Source organism: Heptranchias perlo, chromosome 21, assembly GCF_035084215.1.
Source record: "Heptranchias perlo isolate sHepPer1 chromosome 21, sHepPer1.hap1, whole genome shotgun sequence".
Lineage (NCBI taxonomy): Eukaryota > Metazoa > Chordata > Chondrichthyes > Hexanchiformes > Hexanchidae > Heptranchias > Heptranchias perlo.
Window position 1 is genome coordinate 13,047,622 of NC_090345.1, and position 19,957 is coordinate 13,067,578.

General features: G+C 43.3%; 1 protein-coding gene across 1 annotated transcript in view; it reads left to right on the forward strand.

Annotated features, from left to right (window-relative positions):
• The first annotated feature begins 12,200 nt into the window (after positions 1–12,200).
• Positions 12,201–19,957, forward strand: part of smc3 (structural maintenance of chromosomes 3) — an 80,617-nt gene continuing 72,860 nt past the window's right edge. Inside the window, exon 1 of the mRNA XM_068002110.1 lies at positions 12,201–12,408. Coding sequence (XP_067858211.1) covers positions 12,394–12,408 — 15 coding nt within the window. The 5' untranslated portion in view covers positions 12,201–12,393. The remainder of the gene's footprint in view (positions 12,409–19,957) is intronic.

A 19,957-nucleotide genomic window follows, 5' to 3' on the forward strand; every position in this document is an offset into this window, starting at 1 on the left:
ATGTTAGCCAGGACACTGGGAGAACACCCTGTTCTTCTTCGAATAGTACCATGGGATCTTTGACGTCCACCTGAGAGGGCAGACAGGGCCTCGGTTTAACATCTCAGCCAAAAGGCGGCATCTCTGACAGTGCAGCATTCCCTCAGTACTGCACTGAAGTGCCAGCCAGAATCTGTGCTCAAGTCTCTGCAGTGGGACACTTTGTAAGATGGTATGGCTTTCTTTGTTTTAATTGTACCAGACCATCCTTCCTTTCTTCTCGTAGCCCTCCTCTTCAGAAGACTTGAGCTCTGAGTTATGGTTTAATGAGCAGTTGGAACCTTCCCTGAAGTGACCACGCTTCATGTGTGAGCTTGTGCAGGGTATTCAACTTTGGGCATAACAGTCAAGTGGAATAATGTTCTCATTTGATGTCCACACATGGGCACTTTCCAGCAGGAATTAATGGGTTGCAATTAGGAACAGGGCCCCTTACTAAAATTTACTAAAAGTTCTAGTTGGGAACATTGTCCTGTGTGAGGTTGACTAACAGTTTGGGTTCTGCCAGGACCACTCGGCTCCAAACCTCATTACAGCCTTGGTCCAAACATGGACAAAAGAGCTGAATTCCAGAGGTGAGGTGAGAGTGACTGCCCTTGACATCAAGGCAGCATTTGACTGACTGTGGCACCAAGGAGCCCTAGTAAAATTGAAGTCAATGGGAATCAGGGGGAAAACTCTCCAGTGGCTGGAGTCATACCTAGCACAAAGGAAGATGGTAGTGGTTGTTGGAGGCCAATCATCTCAGCCTCAGGACATTGCTGCAGGAGTTCCTCAGGGCAGTGTCCTAGGCCCAACCATCTTCAGCTGCTTCATCAATGACCTTCCCTTCATCATAAGGTCAGAAATGGGGATGTTCGCTGATGATTGCACAGTGTTCAGTTCCATTCGCAACCCCTCAAATAATGAAGCAGTCTGAGCCCGCATGCAGCAAGACCTGGACAACATTCAGGCTTGGGCTGATAAGTGGCAAGTAACATTCGCGCCAGATAAGTGCCAGGCAATGGCCATCTCCAACAGGAGAGAGTCTAACCACCTCCCCTTGACATTCAACGGCATTACCATCGCCGAATCCCCCACCATCAACATCCAGAAACTTAACTGGACCAGCCATATAAATACTGTGGCTACGAGAGAAGGTCAGAGGCTGGGTATTCTGCGGCGAGTGACTCACCTCCTGACTCCCCAAAGCCTTTCCACCATCTACAAGGCACAGGTCAGGAGTGTGATGGAATACTCTCCACTTGCCTAGATGAGTGCAGCTCCAACAACACTCAAGAAGCTCGACACCATCCAAGATAAAGCACCCTAAACATTCACTCCCTTCACCACTGGCGCACAGTGGCTGCAGTGTGTACCATCCACAGGATGCATTGCAGCAACTCACCAAGGCTTCTTTGACAGCACCTCCCAAACCCGCGACCTCTACCACCTAGAAGGACAAGAGCAGCAGGCACATGGGAACAACACCACCTGTACATTCCCCTCCAAGTCACACACCATCCTGACTCGGAAATATATCGCCATTCCTTCATCGTCGCTGGGTCAAAATCCTGGAACTCCCTCCCTAACAGCACAGTGGGAGAACCGTCACGACACGGACTGCAGCGGTTCAAGAAGGCGGCTCACCACCACCTTCTCAAGGGCAATTAGGGATGGGCAATAAATGTCAGCCTCACCAGCGACGCCCACATCCCATGAACGAAAGAAAAAACAGGGAATTAATTATTTCTTGCTGATTTGGTATGTTTGTTCTGGTTACTTTAGTCATTTGCTACTCATCATAACATAGCAACCCTTCTGTTTAAGCATGTGCAATGGGAATGGCATGTTCATAATACAGTAATAATCATAACCACATATTTGTAAAGGACTTTTTGTGCCATCTTAACTCATGCCTTTAGACTATTATTTATCAATGAATTTCACTCAAGCAATCAAACACACACAGTTCGTAACAATTTCTGATTATAAGTAATACAGAAAGTTTAAAAGATATATGTTTTGTGGTGAGTTTGAAACATCAAAATCAAGCATGTTAATGCTAAGCAATGTAACACTCTTTCCACTTTGGGCACCTAGACTGCATCAAGCACTTTCAGGTCAGATGCAGAGTTCAGCTCCCTCTACTTTGTCCCAATAAAGTGCCTTAATCCCAATGTCTTCTCTTCTGTATAAAAATGAATTATATAATAGGATGACTAAAGGAAAGAGCAATGTAAGTGCACTACTATATTGTACCACATACTAGTTAGATATGGGTCTGCACCCAGGGCTGTAATCACTGTTGAGGCAATGCAGACAGCTGCCTCTGAGCTTCGAGAAAGATCGAAGCTTAGTAAGAGCACAAAAGAAAGGATAAATGCAAGTCCTTATTATATATGTACAAAAATAAGGACAAGGATTATAAAATAAACTTGCTAAAATATGTATTTGATGTTGCAATGTAAAATACCAAAGACTCTGGGCAGCCACAATTGTTGTGGGCAGCTATGTTTGTTGTGGACACGGAAGCTGTGTTTACATCAGTGAGCATTTGACCATGGCTATGACCCTGCTTGCACCTGAGATGGCCTTGTACATGGAGGCACAATCAGGAGCAGGGCTAGTTGAAAGTAGCATTGGTAGAGGTAGCTCAGTTGACAAATAACATGTGATATGTTGGACCCAAAGGGATGGGAAGTGGCGATCGTCACACAAGCAGTCTAAAGTAGTTTCTGCCATTTTAAATGTGTAAACATTTTATATTCCACGTCACGGGAGTGATTCTTTTTTAATATTCAGTAGAAAAATGGAATCAAGTTGGCAAGAGTTTATTTTAGTTCGGACTGCTGCATCATTCATTTTTACTTAACTTACAAAAAATATAACTGTTGCATGACGGAGCACATATGCAAACTGAAAACGTCAAAGGGTTAAATTTACACAGTACCTACTTTCAAGATTTCAGCACTGTAATACAAAATGCCTCTTGCATACTGATGTACCACATAATTCTTTTCAGATGTGGTTGAGGTGTTATAATGGACTGCTGTAAAATCTGTGTTATACATAACTTGCCCATACTTGATGCTATCACTGAAAAAAATGAAGTGTCATCTAATCACTGCTCCATAATTCATGTCATCTTCTGTCCTACTCTTTTCAACCTTGCTGGTGTTCTGTACTATGGACCTTAGCCCTTTATGCAGGTTTCTCAATTTAATAAATTCACTTACACTGTCAGAACATGAGAAAGTTAGCAGCTATGAAAACTCAGCCTTTTCCGCTTGTAAAGATGCTAGTTCTGGACTTTTTATTTAAACAGCCTATTTTAACATCACCCCACCCGAGAGCCAAACCCATATCCCTCCACTCCCTACTGAATCAGGAAACTGCCCACTTCCTTTTCCAGTGTTTCAACAGAATCTGCATTTATTGCACTTTCTGGCAGAATGATTCCACCAACAATTCCAAGTATCAACAGCATAACTCATCATAATTTGTGTTTACCTTGAAGTTTCCTTAGCAGTTAATTCTCCTAGCTCACAAAATCATAGAATTTTAAGCACAGTCAAAGGCTATTTCGGCCCATCATGCCTGTACTACTACTAGCTCAGCATCAGAGCTATCTGCTCTAGTCTCATTTTTCTTTTTGTTCCCTGCTCTCTTTAATATTTTTCTTCTTTGAGTGTTTCTCTAACTCCCTCTCAAATGTTATGATTAAATTGTCTTCAGCAGTCACTTGTGGTAATGTATTCTATAATGTAATAGCCTTTTATGTGAAAAAAAATATTCTAACCTCCCCATTATACTTCTAGTTCCACAATCTATTCCTGATAATTCAAAGTTAATTTTGCACCAAAATGTTTTGAATTATCCAATAATTTGAATTAAGCAATGTAATTAGCACTTCAAAGTGTGAATTCAGTTAAAAATTGATTCATCAGACAATTTGAATTAAGCAAATTTAAATTAAAAGTAGTAGATGGTAATCCTAAATGTATGCCTCCTCATTACCAATTCACCAACCAGTGAAAATAATCTATCACTATTTACCCTGTCAAACCCTTTCATAATTTGAACACATCAGAAAAAAAAACCTGAGTCTTGAGCGATGGTGGTATAGTGATGAGCAGAGCTGCCTTCCAAGCAGTTGACCTGGGTTCGATTCATGGCCATCGCAGTTCGGTGCCTTTTAATCCACTAACTTCAGAAACTCCCAAGATTGGACTGAAATTGACGCTGTTTTAAATGATTATGGGCGCTAAATTGGGCACTTCCAGCGTGACGTGCGCCAGACGCCATCTTGGTATAGGAATTAGCGCAGGCGCAGATAACGCCTGCTGAGATCATGTAAAGTAGGGAGAAAATGGCTTCAGTGTGCAACGCTGATTTAAAGTAATAGACCCTATTTTGGGACTTAACGCTCAACTCAATGCACAGTCTTAACCCCGACCATCTGAACGTGTGTTAGAGTGCCTGGAGGACCCCCACCAGCGCTATTTAAAGGGACCATGCAGGATTTACAGGTTAGTGGCTGGATTATTGCTACTGGCTGCCGAGACATTTGTAACTGTTTTTGGAGGTCTCCTATACTTGAATACTAGGACGCGGGGACATAGCCTAACATTTAAAGCCGGGACGTGCAGGAGTGAAGTTAGAAAATGCTTCTACACACAAAGGGTGAGAGACATTTGGAACGTTCTTCTGCAGATGGCAGTTGATGCTAGCTCACTTGTGAAAGTTAAATCTGAGATTGAAAGATTTCTGTGAACCAAGAGTATTAAGGGATATGGGGCTAATGCGGATATATGGAGTTAGGTCGCATGCCCACCATGATCTCATTGAATGGTTGAACAGGCTTGAGGGACTAAATGCCACCGCCATTTGCTGCTTCTTGATATGCGCCACCTTCTCCTGCAATAAAGCAGGACGTGTGTCTGGGTGATGTGCCTGTCATGGTTGAATAGCTGCCAGTGGGTGTGACCTGTGAGTTGTGGGTGGGCGGCTTGTTGGAAGCATCTGGTTGGAAGAGTTGCGTACTAATGGAAAGAGTTTGTTGGTATGTGGGTGATAGGGGGTGTGGTGCATGGTGCAGTTGGTAGGAGACGCCACTTGACAATTGACCTCACTCATCTTGACCAGTCATGTCAAAGCATTGAACTTCTTCCTGCACTGCATCCGTGTTCTTGATGCTATGCGCCTGGCATTAACTTTGTCCCCTACTGCCTTTTCGGTATATGTCTGGAGGGCCTCTTGCCTCCCTCCCCTCACTGCGGATATAGGATGTCCCTCTTTCTGTCAAGCTCTTGCACCAAGGCCCCTGGTGCATCAGCAGAGAACTTTGGTGCACGCACTCTCGCAGGCCTGGTACAAACTCAGATTGGCAGATTGGTGAGATCTAGCGTGCAAATTGGAGTATGTGGGATTTAGTGGTGTGCAACCTTTATTCAACGTTCTAACATAACTCATCAGTGTGTAAACATAGGGACGGGACCTGCATCTGTGCTTTACGTGTGCAATGTCTGATCTCTGTGCAGACAGCAGACTGTTATTTTTAGCAAATAACAGGTACCAGCTACCTTAAAGAGATTTCTAACAGACAGCCTGCCTTTAAGAGATTGGAGCTCCCCTTGCTGGTGGAAATTGCGATTTGCATTGAATCCTAGTTCAACGCTGGTTTCCAACGCAGATTGGAGGTAAGTCCTCAGGCGTGACAAAAGTCTTGTCCTGCCTGCGCAGGGGCCATTGGGCGCGGGATAATAGCGGATCGTGCTACCCCCGCCCAAAAACAGGCCCTATCCAATTTCCCCCCTTTGATTCCAAAAGAAACATGTTATAATTTATCTAAAATACTTTCAACATTCATTAATTTTCACTATAATGTTGAGTTTAACTTTGATTCCAATGCTTGGAAAATAAGAGTCTAAATGGGGTAGAGGAGCAGAGGGATCTGGGGGTACAGATACACAAATCACTAAAAGTAGCGACGCAGGTTAATAAGGCCATTAAAAAAGCAATCCAAGTACTGGGGTTCATTTCTAGAGGGATAGAATTGAAAAGCAGGGAAGTTATGTTAAACTTGTATAGAATCTTGGTTAGACCACACTTGGAGTACTGTGAACAGTTCCAGTCTCCATATTATAAAAAGGATATAGAGGCACTGGAGAAGATGCAAAAAAGATTCACTAGGATGATATCAGAACTGAGAGGTTATACCTATCAGGAAAGATTGAGCAGGCTGGGGCTTTTTTCTCTAGAAAAGAGCAACCTGAGGGGTGACCTGATAGAGGTGTTTAAAATTATGAAAGGGTTTGATAGGGTAGACATACAGAAGATGTTTCCACTTGCGGAGGAGACCATAAATATAAGATAGTCACTAATAAATCCAATGGGGAATAGGGGAGAAGCTTCTTTACCCAGAGAGTGGTTAGAATGTGGAACTCGCTATCATAAGGAGTAGTTGAGGCGAATAGCATAGATGCATTTAAGGGGAAGCTAGATAAGCACATGAGGGAGAGAGGAATAGAGGGAACGTGAAATTAACAGTGCAAGGACTGTGAAGGAGGGTAAATTAAAGGAGGTGAATTAAATGTCAAATCAGGTACAGAAAGAGAAACAAAGAAAGATTGGATTAAGAGACAGAGAAAAAAAAGAGACAGAAAGGAAAAGTAAGAAAAAACATTTAAAATTTGACATTTTTAAAATCTCCCTGAAAAATTCAAAACCTGAAGCAATGAGACTCCACACTTGCAATAGCTAATTTGTGGTACCAGAGAGGTTGATTGGCAGTCATTAACACTTATCATGTCATTAAAAGGGAACTTAAGCTGGTAATTACTAGCCCTAAATATCTTCGGCGGGTTTAGTTCGTATCTACTGCGCAAATACAGCAACTTCATGACATTCAATGCATGTCAATGGTGAGACAGACAGCAAAATGCTGTTTTCGCGAAGCTAATGGCAGAGCGTCGCAACTTGGCCAGCAACTTTTGGATATTGGCATTTAACCGCACATCTGCTCCTCGCCTGAACTTGCTGTACCATTTACGCATAAATAACTGCGAGCGCCATTAGCCTCACCGTTATTTTGACAGCAAAATCTGGCCCAGTAAAACTGATTCCAAATCTTAGATTATTGAGCTCAATGGCTAAATACATCATATCTGTGATACTGAACCATGTGGATCATGTCTCGTTGATTGATATGAACAATACGCACAGCATCAGTTTCCACATGTATGCAGACAACACTCAGCTCTATCTCTCGATCACCATCCTCGACTCCACAACTACCTCGGTATTGTGAGATTGCTTTTCTGACATTAAGTCATGGATGAGCCCGAAATTTTTCTGCTCCAACACTGGAAACAGCAAAGCCATCTTATTCAGCTCCAGCCAAAAAGTCTGCACCTTTGCCCCGGATTCCCTTCCCCCTGCCCAGATGCTTGTTCAGGCAGTCCTGTTCAACCTTGAGCTGAGCGGGGAAATGGGATTAGAATAGGCAGAGGCATGGAACAAATAGCTTCCTTCTGAGTTGTAAATTTAATGATTCTGTGAACTCTGTACAAATGAATAGAAAACAAATGCCTTTTTAATATAGGGTAGGTACACTTAACATATGCTTAATGCAGCAAACTGCACAATAAATACACTAGTAAGAATGTAAAGGGAGAAGGCAAGAACCGTTTTAGAGAGGTTGGAAGTGATTATGGGTAACCAGTCTGCTGAGATAGAAGATATTTAATGAGATCATCCCTCATCTAATTAAATCTCTATGTGCTGATTCCCATCAAAGGGAAGTAGACTGTTACAACTCCTGTTCAATTCAATTAAAGTTAGCCTTGGCAAATATGATTCTTTAGTTTGTTGTTTTTAATAGCTAATAAAATAATGGATTTTGTAAAAGCTTATTGTCTTCTCAACATCATTATACTAATTTGAAGTTGCCAGAATAGATACCGTGAGCCAATACAAGATAAGTCTTGTAAACAATTTTACAACACCAAGTTATAGTCCAGCAATTTTATTTTAAATTCACAAGCTTTCGGAGGCTTCCTCCTTCGTCAGGTAAACGTTTGTCTGACGAAGGAGGAAGCCTCCGAAAGCTTGTGAATTTAAAATAAAATTGCTGGACTATAACTTGGTGTTGTAAAATTGTTTACAATTGTCAACCCCAGTCCATCACCGGCATCTCCACATCAAGATAAGTCTTAGCAGGTATTAGTTACAACATAAATCAAACTATGATATTCCATTGAGTAATCAGACACTCTTCTCTAAACAACATTATGTAAATTAATTAGTCAGAAAATAAACTGGAACTGACAACTGCACCTTGTATAATGGATTGTGATATATATCAGCAGAAAATACATCACTGTCAAATTAAATCAATGAATTAGGCAAAACATATGGAGAGGGTAAGTAAGAGGCAATGGGTACATTGATGTTGGATGCAAAACAGCATCACATTGCAAGGGGCCATCCATGGCAAAGTATATGCTCCCCAATCCCTGGAACTCCGTTCCTCTGACTCCGGCATCCCCCCTCCCCTTGCCCCCACCTTGGAGGCTGTGCCTTCAACTGTCTAAGCACCATGTCACCCCAAAACATCTTGGCCTCTCCAGCTCTCATCCTTTAAGACCCTCCTGAAAAACCATCTCTTTGACCAAGCTTTTAGCCATCTCTAACTTTGAAGTGTTTAAATTATTTGAACTTAAAATATATTGCTGAGTAGGTGGTTTCTTTACACAGGAATTCTGGATTCAAAGTTAAAGGTAAAATATAATATTCTTAGTCTCAGTGATGTGGCTAAGGGGAGTGCTGAGAGGAGTCTAGGCATTTCCCCATGAGGAAGGGAGGTGCAATCACAGAGAGTCAATGTTTGCACATTTCCTTTGCACATTTCCTGGTAAAGCTTTTTGTCTAATAGGTGACCCTCTATCACATTCTCACTATTTCTTGTCTTTCTTTGTTTTATCAAACTACTGTTGTCATTGCACCTCTGAACTTCACTCTCTTGTCCCACTTAAGATCCAAATCCATTGTCTAACACACTCATCCTACGCTCTGCATTCTCACTGTGTCGAATAAGGCTCATCACGCCTTTTTCACAGGTTCTCCTTAACTTCCTCAGTCTTTCCTTCCTCCTCACAATTCAAAGGCTTTTAAAACCAAAACTTGATGTCATCTAATCATTAAATCTTGATCTATCCCATCTCCTTTCCTATCCTTTAGCTCTGGCTCAGTGGTATCACTCTCACTTCTGAGTCAGAAGGTCATGGATTCAAGTCCCACTCCAGAGACTTGAGCACAAAATCTAGCCTGACACCCCAGTGCAGTACTGAGGGCAGGGTTATACCGTTAGAGGTACTGTCTTTCGGATGAAACGTTAAACCTCTCAAGTGGACGTAAAAGATTCCATGGCACTATTTTGAAGAAGAGCAGGGGAGTTCTCCCCGGTGTCCTAGCCAATAGTTATCCCACAACCAACATTACTAAAACAGATTATCTGATCATTTATCTCATTGCTGTTTGTGGGACCTTGCTGTACACAAATTGTTTCCCCACATTACACCAGTGACTACACTTCAAAAGTACTTCATTGGCTGTAAAGCGCTTTGGGATGTCCTGAGATCGTAAAAGACACTATATGAATGCAAATCTTTCTTTTTAAAAAAATATGATGGATTATCATTGTAGCAAAAAGCTGGCTCAGAGCAGCACTGGAGGAAGCCTAGGTGTAGATCAGTCAGCTGAATTTGGTGCAGCTTTCAAAACTTGGTCGCAAATGTACCCCAGTCACTGAGTAGGATGAGTACTTATGATACACAATTCAGACATACAAACAATGACGGATAGGAAAAGACCCTCTGGTCCATCCAGCCTGTCCCACACAATTGTGATACTTCACAATATATACACTCTCCACCCCACCCGAAACCATGCGATCTCCTGGGAGAGGCGAAAAACCAGATAAAAACCCAGGTCAATTTCGGGGGAAAATAATCTGGGCAATTTCTCGCAGACCCTTCCTAGGCGATTGAAACTAGTCCAGGAGATCATTCTGGCCCTGATAATTCTAAACATACTTTTCCATTATGATTATTTCGTCCTGTCATTAATAATGTGTTAATCATTAGATTATCCTATTTGTCAGTAAAGGTTTTTGATTTAGTGTCATCCTTACATCATGTGGCTTTTGTCCTTCTCTTTTGTCCTTCTCTTTTGTCCTCCAGCAATGTTTGCAATCCAATCCTGAGCTCTGTGAGAAACCATCAGCACCTTAGTGCTGATTTCCACTAGGTGTCAACGTCACAGGTTCCCAAAATTCCAGTCTAGAAGGCTATCTGCCCTACTGTACTTTATGTAGAGGCATAGAGTACAAAAGCAAGGAAGTCACGATGAATCTTTATAAAATATTGGTTCAACCACAACTGGAGTATTGTGTCCAGTTCTGGGCGCCGCACTTTAGGAAAGATGTGAAGGTCTTAGAGAGGGTGTGGAAAAGATTTACTAGAATGATTCCAGGGATGAGGGACTTTAGTTATGTCAGTAGACTGGAGAAGCTGGGGTTGTTCTCCTTGGAACAGAGAAAATTGAGAGGAGATTTGGTCGAGGTATTTAAAATCATGAAGGGTCTAGGCAGGATAGAGAGAAACTGCTCCCATTGGTTGAAGAGTCAAGAACCAGAGGACATAGATTTAAGGTGATTGGCAAAAGAACCAAAGGTGACATGAGGAAAAACATTTTTACACAGCAAGTGGTTAGGATCTGGAATGCACTGGCAGAGGGGGTGGTTGAGGCAGATTCAATTGTGGCTTTCAAAAGTGAACTGGATAAGCATTTGAAAGGAAAAAAATTTGCAGGGCTACGGGGATAGGGAGGGGGAGTGGGACTAGCTGGATTGCTCTTGCATAGAGCTGGCACGGACTTGATGGGCCGAATAGCCTCCTTCTGTGCTGTAACTTTCCTATGATCCTACGTGGTTATATGTAGTGAATTTTGTTTGTAGTATGTTGCACAGCTGGATAATCAATTTTTCTTCCAAACTTAAATCTATATAAAGCTTTTGCAGCACTTTAGGCTTTTTTATAAATATAAATTTTCTGCATGTGCATTCCTCATGATTTTTAGTTAGATTTCAGGGTATTGTGGGCCACCCTCAAGTTGTTTCCATTGCCACTTCACCCCCAGCCACATATGCTTAGATATTTGGTGATTAAGTTGTTGCTTATGCTCTTTTTGTAAGTTCTTATATTTCTCCTTTCCCCCCCTGCAAATTAGGTCAACTTGTACTATGTGCGCTCTACGGCTGAAAGGATGCATTTGGGATGTTCTGAAACTTCTACCATTGCTGCTCTATAGCTGGAAAATACGTGCATGAGAGTGACTATCCAGCTGATTTTCCTTCCTTACTAGCCCATTGAAAAAACACCCGACCTCTGCTTCCTCAGTACTCCCTCCCTTGCTGCTTGGGCTGAGATAGGGCTCCAGGGTGTGGGAATTTGCAGGTGCAAACTTACAAATTACTGTGTGCTGTACCATCCACACTCCTTGTGTTTATCATGCTTTTTTTTGATCAACGTTTCAGTGAAATTGCTGCGAGTCATTGAAATTTAGTGCAAACAAAATAAATTTGCATATGTAAGTGTAACAGAATAGTGCATAATTTGCTAGTGTTTTTAAAATCGGTGAGAAAAATGTTGGATATTTGCAGTCAGATCTGGCAAAAAAACTTCAAAACTTTGAATTAAAAAAAAAAGGCACAACAACAAAGTTACATGAGATTCACATTATCACAAAGCCTCGCAAAAAAAAAAACCTCCGACAGAATGGATTGTAACACTTAAAGGGGATATAATCAAATGCCCCTTTAATACAAAACACAGCACCAGGCGCCAGAACTTCTCTTTGCCGCCAAACCTTTGACCTCGCTTGGATCGTACCATTATCAAATAGGGAAGACAGAGCGAATGCAGGGGGAAAAAATCTCGTATTTTAAAGTCAAACGAACGCATCAAAAATAAAAATAAAAATACTGATGAATATTTACTTCAAAAGAACGCTTTGGACCGCTCATTTTCCTTGCTGTATTTCTGTCCTCCCCCTTGTAATCTCTGATTTGGTGCAGGACGGGAGAGCTGCCGCCATTTTCTCTGTTTGTTGCTTTGAATTTGTTTCCCCCCCCCCCTCCCCCTTTCCCTAATTGCCGGGCAATCCGTCAATAAAGTTTATTATTAGTCGGAGGTGGCGGGCGAGGAGGGGGGAAAAAAAGAGTCGCCGCCGCTGTTGTTGCTGCTCAGTCCCGGGGTGTTGAGGTGTCGCGGCCGAGGGCGAAGCGAAGCGAAGCCGCGCTCGGTGTGAAGAATGTACATTAAACAGGTAAAAAGGCGCCGAGCCCCGGGTCCCGGGTCGGGTCTGAGGGCCCCGGGGCCGGGTCTGAGGGCCTCGGTCTCCCGGGACTCGTCATTGTAAAGCGCGCTGAGGGGGGAGGGGAAGCTGGAAAGGGTTAAGTCTGCGGGATCGGGATCGTTTACTGAAGGGAAAGAAATAAAACAAGCCGCTCGGTTTAATCAGGGGGGCGGCGACTTTTGTCAAAACGTGACCCCGATTAGTCTTTCAGTATCGTTTACAATTTCTGGCTCCCATCCCCGCTCTCCGTTTGTAGTTATGCGGGAAGCCTGCGTGACAGGCCCCGGCTCCCATAGGCCGAACTTTTAACCCCCCCCCATCCCTTTTCTTGGCCCTCTTCCCGTGTTAACGCGATGTTGTTTGTGAGGTTCCCTCGAGTTTGAGAAACTTGAGTTTCCTTGTGTCCGTTCGCGTGCGTGTTTTGGCTGCTGCTGCGGACCTGAGCCCTGATCACTTCTATTTGCTCCCCTTTATCCCTCCTCGGCCCCTCTCTCCTGTATTCATCCTTCCTTTCACCTCTCGGGTATTCTGCTGCCACCCCTACCCCCCTACCCCTACCCCCTACCCCAACCGTCCAGCACTTCCTCGACCTTTCTCCTCTCTTGCTGCCATCCCAGACTTGACTCCCTCTTCGATAAACCTACAGCTTCCCTCTGTGCCTTTCTTGGTGTCCTCCAAAGCGCCCACCGAGGCACTCGTCGCTTCCTCCTTACTAGCAGCAACCCCAACTGCCCCATCCTACTCTCTCACCGACCTTCCGCCCAGCGTGCCTGCAACATTGTAAAACCACCCAGGACACTTCACAGGAGTGTTGTCACCAGCCACACTAGAAATTAGGACAGGTGACCAAAAGCTTGGTCAGAGGTAGGTTTTAAGGAGCGTCTTAAAGGCGGAACGAGGTGGCGAAGTTTAGGGAGGGAATTCCAGGGGTTAGGGCCTAGGCGGCTGAAGGCACGACTGCCAATGGTGGAGCGATTTAAAATTGGGGATGCACAAGAGGCCAGAATTGGAGGAGCGCAGAGATCTTGGAGGGTTGTAGGGCTGGTCGCTCCCAGCGCTGACCCTGTGATCTCTGTCAGCGGATCAGCCCAGACTGCCGCAGTGGCGCCGAGGCCCTTATCACCAAATTGTACCTGGTTCTGTCCCTCTACTCTTCTGGCACCTTCTCCTTCTTTGAACATCTCGCTTTGTTGCATCCCTCTCGCCTCTTTAAAATCCTCGTTCTCTACTGCCCATCCAAGTACCATGCCAAGTTTTTCACTGAGATAGCTTCACTGCTTTCCTCCCTCGACCTCTGCATTGAGCGACTTCTCATCCTCCACTTCAACTCATTATGCCTGCTTTCCTCTGAGTCCATTGTCTTTGGTCCCCGCCACAAACTCTGTTCCCTGGCCACCGACTCCATCCCTCTCCCTGTCCACTGTCTGAGGATGAAGCAGACTGTTCGCAACCTTGCCATCCTATTTGACCCTGAAATGAGTTTCAGACCCCTTATCTGCTCCATCACCAAGACTGCCTACTTCCGCCTCCGTAACATCGCCTGTCTCCGGCACTGCTGCTGAAACTCTCATCCATGCCTTTGTTACCTCTAGACTTGACTATTCCAATTCTCTCTTGGCTGGCTTCCCACCTATAAGATTATCAATGATATATAATCATTGCAAGGGGAAAACAAGTAACTGTAACTCGCATTTATATAGCGCCTTAAAATAGAAAAAGTCCCAAAGTATAAGGAAAGAGAATGACATTGAAACTAGGAGATATATTATGATAAGTCTTAAGGGGGAGAAGGATCTTGAAGGAGGATAGGGGGGTGGACAGGTGGAGGAGGGGTTTAGGAAGGGAATTTCAGAATATGGGGTCTGGGGGGTTGCCAGTGGTAGGGCCAACAACAACAACTTGCATTTATATAGTGCCTTTAATGTAGTGAAATGTCCCAGGGCTGGGGGTGGGGGGGTGCAACAGTCAGAGGAATGGGGATTTCATAGGGGGGCTTGTAGCACTGTAGAAGGTTACAGAGATAAGGAGGGGTGAGGCCATGGAAGGATTTAAACACAGAAGAGAGTTTTAAATTTGAGGTGTTGGGGGACTGGGAGCCAGTGTTGGTCATTGAGGATAGGGGTGCTGGGTAAGCAGGACTTGGTGGAGGATAGGATGTGGGCAGTAGAATTTTGGTTGAGCTAAAGTTCAGTTCTATTCGCAGCCCCTCAGGTAATGCAGCAGTCTGTGCCCGCATGCAGCAAGACCTGGACAACATCCAGGCTTGGGCTGATAAGTGGCAAGTAACATTCACGCTAGACAAGTGCCAGGAAATGACCATCTCCAACAAGAGATTGTCTAACCACCTCCCCATGACATTCAACGGCATTACCATTGCCGAATCCCCCACCATCAACATGCTGGGGGTCACCATTGACCAGAAACTTAACTGGACTAGCCACATAAATACTGTGGCTACAAGAGCAGGTCAGAGGCTGGGTATTCTGCGGCAAGTGACTCACCTCCTGACTTCCCAAAGCCTTCCCACCATCTACAAGGCACAAGTCAGGAGTGTGATGGAATACTATATATTTGCCTGGATAAGTGCAGCTCCAACAACACTCAAGTGAACCTCGACACCATCCAGCATAAAGCAGCCCGCTTGATTGGCACCCCATTGACCACCCTAAACATTCACTCCCTTCACCACCGGTGCACCATGGCTGCAGTGTGTACCATCCAGAGGATGCACTGCAGCAACTCGCCAAGGCTTCTTCGACAGCACCTCCCAAACCCGCCACCTCTACAAGAAGGTCAAGGGCAGCAGGCACATGGGAACAACACCACCTGGATGTTCCCATCCAAGTCACGCACCATCCCTACTTGGAAACATATCTTCTTTCCTTCATCGTCGCTGGGTTAAAATCCTGGAACTGCCTACCTAACAGCACTGTGGGAGAACCTTCACCACACGGACTGCAGCGGTTCAAGAAGGCGGCTCACCACCACCTTCTCGAGGGCAATTAGGGATGGGCAATAAATGCTGGCCTTGCCAGCGATGCCCACATCCCAGGAACGAATTTTAAAAAAACTTGCATCTTTCACACTTCAGTGTCACATTTATCATTCATTGCACACAAAAATTGTGTGCTATAATGCATCTCATTGGCTCAAAATATCATTCATGTGACATCAATAAATCAGAACTGAACAGGAAGGTAACCAATTTGTGAGTAAGTAGTAGGTTTTTGAAAAAAGGTCAAGTTTAGTTTTTCTAACAAACTTCCCTGAGCAACAGCCTTTAATTGACCTCAGCATACGCATATTTACAGCACATTCCCACAGGGAGTAGTTAAGCAGATAGAGGGTCAAGATTTCTGCTCTAGTTTACTTAGTCTTTGATGACCTTAGAGAGAGAGAGAGGTTAAACACAGCTCCACCTTAACAGTAGACAGCTTTTGTCAAGGATTCTCCTTTTTGGCTGTCAAGATGTAAACACTGCTCCATCTTGTTAATATATTGTGCATCACATGGTATAATGTATTCTTTAACTTAGTATCAATATAAAGGAATAATATACTACCAGCTTTGTTACAACTTGAAATGTGCACATGGGTTTTTAATTTGTACCAGTTCAAGCAAAATTGTGGAATATTAATTGTCACAGATTGTACCTGAAAATATTGCCCATATACTGTGGTTAGTACGGTTTCTTCAAAAACTGTTTTTCAGGTGGAGAAGTGGGTCATCTCCTTTCAAATGTTTCTTTATCCTAATATTTGTTGCTTCGATTATATATAATCCTTGAATTCTCTTCTGGTCCCATTTGTAATATATTTACTTGAATGAGGTCTCTGCAAGGGTGGGCAGATATTCCGCTCCAAAGTCTCTCTCAGTGCTGCTGTTAAACAGAAGGAAACGGGAGTGTGCTGGGGTAATGCCCTTTACCCCATCTCCTTTCCCTTGTGCCAAATGCTTAGCCTATACTCGGCATCACCCCCTGACACATTGCCAAGATTAAGAGCTTGCTGTGTACCAGGCCCTCCTATTCTCTGCCTGAATGCATTGGAGTGGCAACTTACAGTGCAACCAAGAAGTAAAACTTATTCTATGGAAGTTGTTACCGTATGCCTTGACATAAACAGCTACTTTGTGTTGTCCATCTTCTCTGGATGCAGTATTTGACAGTTATGTTACATAGGATCAGCTACCGGTTGTCCAGCTGAGACTCTTCCATCTTGGACATAACAGGCATCGGTTTTAGCTGTCTCATTTTTGGGCTGCACACTGTAAATAAAGAGATGTAGGTACTGATGTACAAAATGCAGTAAGTTTAGGTCAGCAATTTACTTTGACAATGATGGCTAAGGTTGATGTTATACTACTGCTTTGGACAGACACAAGATTGGCAGTACAACTCGGGTGTCCAGATCAGCACATTTTCGGCTGAATGGTGAAAGCACCTCCAGCTGGTTATATTAACCTGGTTCAGTTGGTAGCAGTCTTGTCTCTCAGTCCTGTACTGTCATCCAGTACAATAATACACAAGAGTAAGCAATCTTTGAAAACAATTCAAAATAAAATACTGAGTGCAGGAATAAATCACGAACAGTAATCCAACTTCAGGACCCAAGAACAAATTGCTTTGATGCTGTGACTCAACTTGTCTGAACCCCTTGATTTGTAATTCAGTCCACCCATCCAGTATTTTGTGTGTAGCTGGATCTATTGTGGTGTATCATTTTAAAATAAAAATCAGTGAAGGAGATATTAAGCAGATATTTACCAGAATTGAACACGCTCAAATTTCGGAGGTATTTCAACAAACCAAAATGCATAACTTTTTATGTCATTGGTTCCAATATTACATGTAGCTCTATATTTAAGATGCATAGAAATTTAGACTGGGACAGAATAATTAAAGCTTTCTAAAGAAAGTGTCTACATTGTGTATGTGTGTTGTCACTAGGCCTACTAGGAACAGGAGTAGGCCATTCAGCACCGCAAGCCTATTCCGTCATTCAATTAGATCATGGCTGATCTGTATCTTCACTCCGACGCTTGCTGTCGTAATACTTAATACCCTTGCTTAACAAAAATCTATCAATCTCCGTTTTGAAATTTTCAATTGACCTAGCCTCAGCGGCTTTTTGGGGGAGAGTTGCAGATTTCCACTACCCTTTGTGTGAAGAAGTGCTTACTGATTCCAGTAAATTATAGAAAAGATTGCATTAATATTGTGTGATACTCTCAATTTATCACAAATTGCTTCAGTCAGCAACAGGCATGTATGCACCAGTACTTTCACTGAGTGTTGGAGCTTAAAGTGCTCTTCCCAGACAAAACCTAGGTTTGGAAGCACAAAACCTGTAATTTTGCGGCTAAATGTTTTTCACTGTTGTAATTGACACTATGAAAATTTGATACACCCACTCTTACAGTTTACTGAAATCTTAAGTGCTGGCACTCTATTTCTGTACCTGATTGTACATTGATGCTGCATACATGTTGCTCTTTCTGGGTGTGAAAATGTAGTGATGAAATGTTTGTGCTTTGAGTTGCTAAATGTTGCTAAACTAATTAAGAATTTTCTGCTGCACTTGTGGATCAATGGGTTTTACAGTAGATTTGTTAAAGTTGCAATGCTGTCTGTGCAGTTGTAGGTGCAAAGCCTACAAGAGAACTTTTAAATTAATAGGCTAGGTATTAAAGTAAATATGTAGTGACTAAACTTTGGCTTGTACAGTTTGTTTCCATTTCTGATAGTCTTTGAGTGTCCAAATTGGTTTTAATTCAAGAATGTCCCATCAGTAACTATATAATTTCAGATAATTTGTCAACACTATAAAAACCCTTTTGGAGTAGCTGATGTTTGTCACACATGACTGTAGGCTTAAGTTAAGGTAAATGTTTTGACCTGCATACTTAATTACAGTAAGACTTGTGAGCAAGATATATTTTTGTTTCAGGATTTGCGCCATTATTCAGTTGATTTTTTTTCTGACCAGTTGAGAAAGCAAACTTTTCTTGTTTCTAGGGTTAAATCTCGTCATATATCCAACAGTGTGGTTGTGAGGAATATTTAGCACATTGTTAGTGCTGTATGATGCATCTGTAATTGTGGCTTATTTTCTTATGCTTCATTGTGCTTAGTTTGTGAATTAAATACTGGAGTTGATCTTAGCCTGTACACCTTTAGTCTTTCATTTTCATATTTCTGTTATTCAGGGGAGACTGGATATGTGGAACATGGCCTATGTAAAGTTCACTGTGTGGTTACTGCAATTAATGGCAATTGCTAATCTGCAAGGGCAAAGCTCAAGAATCACACTGCCTGTTTGTGACAGTCCAGTAATGCTCATGAGAAGGGCTGAACAACTATCGAAAGAGAGGATAGTACTTCAAAAGCAAAGATTATAATGCTGTAAAGTTCTGCTATGCAACTGATGGCTATAAGTTACCCCCTCCCCCACCAACACTTTCATAATGTTGATAATGGATTGTGACATTAGCCCCCACCTCTCCATCCTTCTGTCCTCCCCTCCTCTGAAACCTAAAAACTTGGAAGCTTCATCTCTTTAAAATTTCTGGGTGATCAACATCGACCAATCAGGAAGCAACCTTTTCTAGTCCTCGTGGCCTAGGAACTTGGAACGTCATTATGCACCTCAGAGGTCCTTGTCTAGGAAGCTGATATGATGCCTTCATTATGCAACAGTTCACGGTGCCCGAGTTATTTGAAGGAGCAGAAGTACTGGGTAGCTGGCTCTTGGGAGAACAGGAGTATCCTTTGGATCCATGGCTGCTGACTCCACCGCGAAACCCTGAACAGCTTGATCTGTATATCTTAGCATCTGTTTGCTGTCCCACAGATGCCACCTCCACCTTCAAGGAAAGTGTGCTGTGCAGCTTTGCCACAATGGAAGGGTGTGTGTAACAGAGTAATGGCTGTGTGCAATGCTTCAAGTGGGCCCCACAAGAAATGTGCAGAAAAAAAAAGTGAGAAGCACCCTTGCCTTTGCCTTGTTCATGATACTAGCAAACTTCTTCCTTATTTGGAGCCAGGCACAAGGGAGCATGGTGACTTCATTAACTTGGTTGGGGCCTCCCTCAATGGAGCTGGGACCTGTCCTTTGACTGGAGGGTGGCCTTCAGCTCCAAGTAGGACCATGATCCTTTGGTGCACCTCTTAGCATCAAAACAGAGCAGCGTTGCCAAGATGTCTCCATTGTGAACAATTAATGCACTTTGCCACCATCACAACTTTCCTCTTTTATGGCAAACTGCAGCCTTGCCAGATTTTCCATTTCTCAGCCAAGTGTACTGCAGTCCAAGCTCTCTTGGCAAGCTCTTTCCATGCCAGTAGCCCATTTATATGTTGGGGTGGGGGATGGGTAACTTCTTGCAAAATCTGGCGTGGCGTGGCCTGTCCCTGAGCAGGTGCGTCTGCGTCATGGGTCCATTGAAGCCTGTTTTACCATTTGCAAAATTGGGGCTATAGAGAATTTCAACCATTGGCCTATTTGGGCATTGCTATTAA